The sequence below is a fragment of the Lolium rigidum genome, chromosome 3, assembly GCF_022539505.1.
Source record: "Lolium rigidum isolate FL_2022 chromosome 3, APGP_CSIRO_Lrig_0.1, whole genome shotgun sequence".
Classification (NCBI taxonomy): domain Eukaryota; kingdom Viridiplantae; phylum Streptophyta; class Magnoliopsida; order Poales; family Poaceae; genus Lolium; species Lolium rigidum.
This window is the reverse complement of record NC_061510.1, coordinates 408,338,659-408,346,159: the sequence shown is the minus strand read 5'-3', so window position 1 is coordinate 408,346,159 and position 7,501 is coordinate 408,338,659. Positions and strand designations below refer to the sequence as shown.

Genomic DNA, 7,501 nt, shown 5'->3' with positions numbered 1-7,501 from the left:
ACGCTGATTAGCTAACAGTATGAGTCACATAATTGACTTCAATACACCATTAGATATCTCACACTTTGGTCAAGCACCACAATTATGCAGCACTGAGCAAATGTAAGTGGGGTGTACGATAGTGATAGGGCAAGAATATTCGATAATCCTAAGCCGCATTTAGATAGTTTTACTTGTAGAAATCGGTATGTGAAATGTATAATATCATGGTTGCAAATTTTCCATTGTATTGAATAAAAGAAGCCATATCATGGCAATCATCCAGCGAACATGATAACAGCAGAATTCCAAAAACAACAGTGCACATGCTGGAATGGGGAAATGGAGGAGATAGGTGATGTGGAACCACTCTCTCGTGTCAGTCACTAAACCTTCATCTCGACGACACTTTTGATCTTGGGTGCGTACAAGGAGTACACCAAAACCTGCCGCTTCCACACCTCCAGCTGTTGCTTCATGTCCGCGAAAGCCGTCGCCGCGGCCGGCATGTCAGCGAGGGAGCGGTTTTCGCGGAAGGCGTCTGCCGCACGGCGACGCGTGTACTCGCGGATGTTATAATCAGAGAACTTCCTCGACGTGCGAAGGAAGGCCCGGAAGAGGGATAACACCTCCGCTCTGGATGGAGCTGCCGCCGCCATGGCCACCTTTCGTCTGAAGGCTTGAATTACGGTGTGCCTTGGCAGCCTCTATTTCACTCCTACTTGATTAAAATGAAGTAATGAGATTGCTTTCCAAACAAGGATCGGATAGAGATAGTGCAATTTATGTATGATAGGAGAAAAACTGCATCAGACCACCCATTGAAGATAATTAGCTGCACATTATAAAACGAACAGAAATCATGGAGTAGCAGGTAGTTATGCTTTTCCCCAACCTTACTGTCGTCCCAGTAAACAACACAGGTAGGAAATCAACAATTCATTGTAGCAGTAATACAATACATAGTGTGTAATATCTTTTATTGCAACAGACATCAATTGCATGAAACAAGAAAACGCTAGCCTGGGGCAAAAATGGTTTCATATACTTCAGACTTGGTAAGATCCTAATATTAGTTGGAAGAGTACTCTAGTTGAAAACTCCCAGCATAAGCCTGCAACTTGGGTGGATCAGACATACACCTTCCCTCTGTCTATTATTCTGAAAAATTCCTTGTCTCTAATCACAGTAAAGACAGAGTTCTAATATTTGCACATCCAAGATACACAAAACAGTACATTTTACATGACCAATATGAATGAACCAACAGCATTCCCTGTGTACACATGTTTCCGATCTACAGAGTAACTTCGGCCAAGCAAATTGGAATCGCAGTACACGAACAGATTTGCCTAATCGCTGGCTTCAGCTAACCGGCCGCTGGATGGAAACAACCTCGTACCTGAAAATCCAACCGCGAAGACTGCGTAGCAGGATGGAGACTGCAAAAACGCGATTCTCCGACGAGGAAGAACGGGAACGGCGATAGCGGCCACGCGCGTGAGTGCCTGAGTGGTCGGTGGAGTTGTGACTTGTGAGGTAAGGCGGCGCGGCAGCTGTAGGGCAAGGCGGAGGTGGACTACAGGACAGATTTTTAGAGTTGGATCGGCCCGTGGCCCCGTGAGACCGAGTCAGCTGCAGCCTACAGTGCAAGTTAGTTGGTTTAGTTTAGTTTTGTCCCTAAAAAATGTTTTTTTAAGGATACGTTTATGGATAGGACGTATCGGTTTCTTAGAAGAAAAAGGCTAGAAGGTCAGCGTTACAACACACTCTAGGCACAGGCGCCACGGAGTGCAACCCCACGCTGCAGCTAGGCAGCACACACACGGTACGGGACTACTATCCACTACTGCGAGGGCGTCTCTGAACAACCCAACCGCTCTCCATAGCTCAGCCTCATCAGAGATCCGTGCTAACACCGCCTCTCTCGAGGGGGGCACACCCTCGAAAACCACGTCATTCCGGTGGCGCCAGAGGCACCAGCAAACAAGCGTGATTCCCGTCCAGAGATCTCGGTCCTTCCCCGGTCCACCTCGTTTTCCTTGTGGCCAGAGGATAAAGCGTGTGTCTGCTTGTGGCATCCATCCGAGCTTTCCCCACCAGCGCAGGATCACAGAAGGGGCACGCCGCCGGATGCGGAAGGCCCCGTCTGCTCAATCTGTCGGCTGTCTAGCATCTGTTCCTTGCCGCTAACCAGAGGAAAACCCTGCAGTTCGGCGGGGCTCGCGAACGCCAGATCTGCCAAAGCTCCAGCCATTTCTATCCTAGCGCCAAAGTCGAGCAGCGGGCCCTGATGGATCATATATACCAGTTTTATCAGGGACTGATGGGTACTGAGGGGGAAGAGAGGGTCTTCGCCTTAGGACCGGACCTCTGGGGAGAGGATCAGCGGATCTCGGCTGAGGAAAACTGGGGTTTAGAGATCACTTTCACGCTGAGGAGTTGGACGAGGTCCTCTCCAGCATGAAGCCGGATTCGGCACCCAGACCGGATGGTTTCGCGGTGGCGTTCTTCAAGCGGTTCTGGGGTACCCTTCGGGGACCTATTCTCCAGCTGCTGAATGACTTCACCCTAGGGAGGGTGGACATCGCTCGCCTTAATTTTGGGATAATATCGCTCATCCCGAAGGTTAAGGGGGCGGAGCGGATCACACAGTTCCACCCTATTGCACTCATTAATGTCATTTTCAAGTTTGTGGCCAAGGCGTATGCGATTAGGTTAGCGTCGCTAGCTCATAGGACGATTGATCGGAGCCAATCTGCATTCATCAAAGGGAGATGCTTGCATGAGGGAGCTCTTGCTCTTCATGAGATTGCACATGAACTCCGGGTGGGGAAGCAAGAGGGTTTGCTCCTCAAGTTGGATTTCAAAAAGGCTTATGACAGAGTTAACTGGATGGACTTCCTACAGGAGATCCTACTCCGGAAAGGATTCTCTACGAGGGTGGTTCACCGGTTGTTGCAGCTGGTCAAGGGTGGCCAGACTGTCATCAATGTCAATGGGGAGATAGGCCCGTACTTCCGCAACGCTAGGGGAGTTCGGCAAGGCGACCCTCTCTCCCCGATTCTGTTCGAATTCATTGTAGATGGGATTGCATCCATCCTGGCTAAGGCTAGCTCAGCGGGACACATTGAGGGGGTGATCCCGCACCTCATCCCAGGGGGGTGACACATGTACAATACGCGGACGACACTATGGTCCTGATCAGACCTACTAGGGTAGGATTGCGAACCTTAAGACTATCCTCCTATGCTTTGAGAATATGCCGGGTCTCAAAATCAACTTTGATAAGAGTGAAGTAGTGGTGACGGGGGTCCCATTGGGGCTCCAATACCTGATAGCAGGTATGATCAATTGCAAACGGGGGGATTTCTCGATTAAATACCTGGGCTTGCCTATCAGTGACAAAGCGCTTAGGGTGGCGGACTGGAACTTCTTGCCGGAGAAAATTGGGCACAGGGTGGACCCATGGCAAGGACTCTTCCTTGCCTCGGCAGGCAGGCTGGAGCTGACCAACTCGTGCCTCTCCAGCCTTCCGCAGTTTGCCATGAGCCTCTACCTGCTCTTTGACAGCACTCATAAGGCCATGGACAAACCGCGGTGTCGCTTCTTTTAGGAAGGAGTGGGCAACAAATGCAAGTATCACATGGTAGACTGGGCTACAGTGTGTAATCCTAAAGCGTTTGGAGGATTGGGAATCCTCAACACCAAACTCACGAACATCGCTCTGATGCTCAAATGGATTTGGAAACTCTACCAAGACGCGGAGGGTCTCTGGGCGGACATCATTCGTGCCAAGTACCTGAGGGGTAGGGACCTCTTTGATGGTACAGTCCCCACTAGGGGCTCCCAGTTCTGGAATTCCATTCAAAAAATCAAATGGTATTTCAAGTTGGGAGCCAAGCATGGCACGTGCAATGGGAGACTCACCAGGTTCTGGCTAGACTGGTGTACGGGCAGGGGGCCTTCATGGCTAGATTTCCTCGCCTCTTTAGCTGTTGGACTGATCCGCTGATATCAGTCGCCGATGCTGCACCACGGGAGGGGAACCCCGGGGAATGGGGGGTTGAGTTTCGGAGACCATTTGGCACTGCTGAAACCGTCGAGTGGGACAACCTTTGTCGGGAAGCCATGGGATGGCAACCGGGGATAGAGGAGGACACGGTCTCCTGGTCCATCGACGCTTCAGGTACCTTCACAGCCAATTCGGTCTATCTGGCACTGACGCCGGGGGCGTCAGTTACCTGTTTCAAAGAGGCCTGGCGCACCAGGGTTCCTCCCAAGATACGTGTTTTCTTGTGGCAACTGATTCGAGGATGTCTACCCTCATGTGAGCAAGTTGCCAAAAGACACGGACCTTCGGATGGGAGGTGTGCGCTTTGTCAGGAGGTGGAAGATTGCAATCTGATACGTCTCCGACGTATCGATAATTTCTTATGTTCCATGCCACATTATTGATGATATCTACATGTTTTATGCATACTTTATGTCATATTTATGCGTTTTCCGGAACTAACCTATTGACGAGATGCCGAAGGGCCGGTTGTTGTTTTCTGCTGTTTTTGGTTTCAGAAATCCTAGTAAGGAAATATTCTCGGAATCGGACGAAATCAACGCCCAGCATCTTAGGATTGCATGAAGCTTCCAGAACACCCGAGAGTCGCCAGAGGGGGGCCACAGGCCCACCAGACGACAGGCCGGCGCGGCCAAGGGGGGGCCCGCGCCCCCCTGTTGTGTCATCGCCTCGTCGACCCTCCGACTCCGCCTCTTCGCCTATATAAAGGTCCCTGACCTAAAACACGAGACAGAAAAGCCACGGTACGAGAAACCTTCCAGAGCCGCCGCCATCGCGAAGCCAAGATCTGGGGGACATGAGTCTCTGTTCCGGCACGCCGCCGGGACGGGGAAGTGCCCCCGGAAGGCTTCTCCATCGACACCACCGCCATCTTCACCAACGCTGCTTGTCTCCCATGAGGAGGGAGTAGTTCTCCATCGAGGCTCGGGGCTGTACCGGTAGCTATGTGGTTCATCTCTCTCCTATGTACTTCAATACAATAATCTCATGAGCTGCCTTACATGATTGAGATTCATATGATGATGCTTGTAATCTAGATGTCATTATGCTAGTCAAGTGGATTTTACTTATGTGATCTCCGGAGACTCCTTGTCCCACGTGTGTAAAGGTGATACTGTGTGCACCGTGTGGGTCTCTTAGGCTATATTTCACAGAATACTTATTCACTGTTAAGAATGGCATAGTGAAGTGCTTATTTATATCTCTTTATGATTGCAATGTGTTTTGTATCACAATATATCTGCGTGCTACTCTAGTGATGTTATTAAAGTAGTTTATTCCTCCCGCACGGTGTAATGGTGACGAGTGTGTGCATCGTGCGATACTTGGCGTAGGCTATGATTGTGATCTCTTGTAGATTATGAAGTTAACTATTGCTATGATGGTATTGATGTGATCTATGCCTCCTTTCGTAGTGTGAAGGTGACGAGTGTGCATGCTATGTTAGTACTTGGTTTGGTTATATTGATCCGTTATGCACTCTAAGGTTATTTAAATATGAACATTGAATATTGTGGAGCTTGTTAACTCCGGCATTGAGGGTTCGTGTAATCCTACACGATTAGTGGTGTTCATCATCCAACAAGAGGGTGTAGAGTCTAGCATCTATCTATTTATTCTGTTATGTGATCAATGTTGAGAGTGTCCACTAGTGAAAGTATGATCCCTAGGCCTTGTTCCTAAATACTGCTATCGCTGCTTGTTGACTGTTTTACTGCATCTTTACTTCCTGCAATATTACTACCATCAACTGCACGCCAGCAAGCACTTTTCTGGCGCCATTGCTACTGCTCATACTTATTCATACCACCTGTATTTCACTATATCTTCGCCGAACTAGTGCACCTATTAGGTGTGTTGGGGACACAAGAGACTTCTTGCTTTGTGGTTGCAGGGTTGCATGAGAGGGATATCTTTGACCTCTTCCTCCCTGAGTTCGATAAACCTTGGGTGATCCACTTAAGGGAAACTTGCTGCTCGTTCTACAAACCTCTGCTCTTGGAGGCCCAACATTGTCTACAAGAATAGAAGCACCCGTAGACATCAAGCACTTTTACGGCGCCGTTGCCGGGAGGAAAGGTAAACGGCACTCACACACCGGATCCCGGCAACGAAGCACTTTTCCGGCGCCGTTGCCGGGAGGAAAGGTAAAAGGCACTCATACTCCGGTCCCGGGTAAAGTACTTTTCGTTACCGTTGTGTGTGTGCTCGAAGCTATTTCCTTTAGATCCTGCAATTGCATCTTTTTGTTTCTTGTTTACACTAGTTAGACATAATGGACAACAATGAGCTTCTTATTCTATTTCCTGATTTAAGACATGGATGGTTTGATGCGAAAATTAAAAAACCTATGGAACATATTAGTATGAACGCTTTGAACACCATTGTTGCTAATGATATGGAAAATTCTAAGCTTGGGGAAGCTGGCTTTGATGAGCATGATATTTTTAGTCCCCCAAGCATTGAGGAGAAAATTTACTTTGATGATACTTTGCCTACTATTTATGATGATTATAATGATATTGGTCTTTTAGTACCGCCTTGTTATGGAGGATAAATTTGATTATGATTACAATATGCCTCCTATATTTGATGATGAGAATAATAATGATAGCTACTTTGTTGAATTTGCTCCCACTACAACTAATAAAATTGATGATGCTTATGTGGAGAGTAATGATACTTTTATGCATGTGAATAAGAATGCTTTATGTGATACTTATATTGTTGAGTTTGTTCATGATGCCTCTGAAAATTATTATGAGAGAGGAAAATATGGTTGTAGAAATTTTCATGTTACTAAAACACCTCTCTATATGCTGAAATTTTTGAAGTTACACTGGTTTTATCTTCCTATGCTTGTTACTTTGCTCTTCATGAACTTGTTTATTTACAAGATTCCTGTGCATAAGAAGCATGTTAGACTTAAATGTGTTTTGAATTTGCTTCTTGATGCTCTCTTTTGCTTCAACTCTTATTTCTTGCGCGAGCATCATTAAAATTGTTGAGCCTATCTTAATGGCTATAAAGAAAGAACTTCTTGGGAGATAACCCATGTGTTTATTTTACTACAGTACTTTTGTTTTATATTTGAGTCTTGGAAGTTGTTACTACTGTAGCAACCTCTCCTTATCTTATTTTATTGCATTGTTGTGCCAAGTAAAGTCTTTGATAGTAGGGTTCATACTAGATTTGGATTACTGCGCAGAAACAGATTTCTTGCTGTCACGAATCTGGGCCTAATTCTCTGTAGGTAACTCAGAAAATTATGCCAATTTACGTGAGTGATCCTCAGATATGTACGCAACTTTCATTCAATTTGGGAATTTTCATCTGAGCAAGTCTGGTGCTACTTTAAAATTCGTCTTTACGGACTGTTCTGTTTTGACAAATTCTGCCTTTTATTTCGCATTGCTTCTTTCGCTGTGTTGGGTGGATTTCTTTGTT

General features: G+C 47.0%; 1 protein-coding gene across 1 annotated transcript; it reads right to left on the bottom strand.

Moving 5' to 3' along the window:
- Positions 1 to 207: 207 nt before the first annotated feature.
- Positions 208 to 638, bottom strand: LOC124701029 (LYR motif-containing protein 4-like). The gene has a single exon (XM_047233088.1). It carries the CDS (start codon positions 636 to 638, stop codon positions 366 to 368), a length of 273 nt encoding a protein of 90 aa, XP_047089044.1. The 3' UTR covers positions 208 to 365.
- Between the last annotated feature and the right edge of the window lie 6,863 nt (positions 639 to 7,501).

Excerpts from the sequence above, each read along its gene's own strand:
- LOC124701029 (XM_047233088.1), bottom strand. The coding sequence starts at position 638 with ATGGCGGCGGCAGCTCCATCCAGAGCGGAGGTGTTATCCCTCTTCCGG.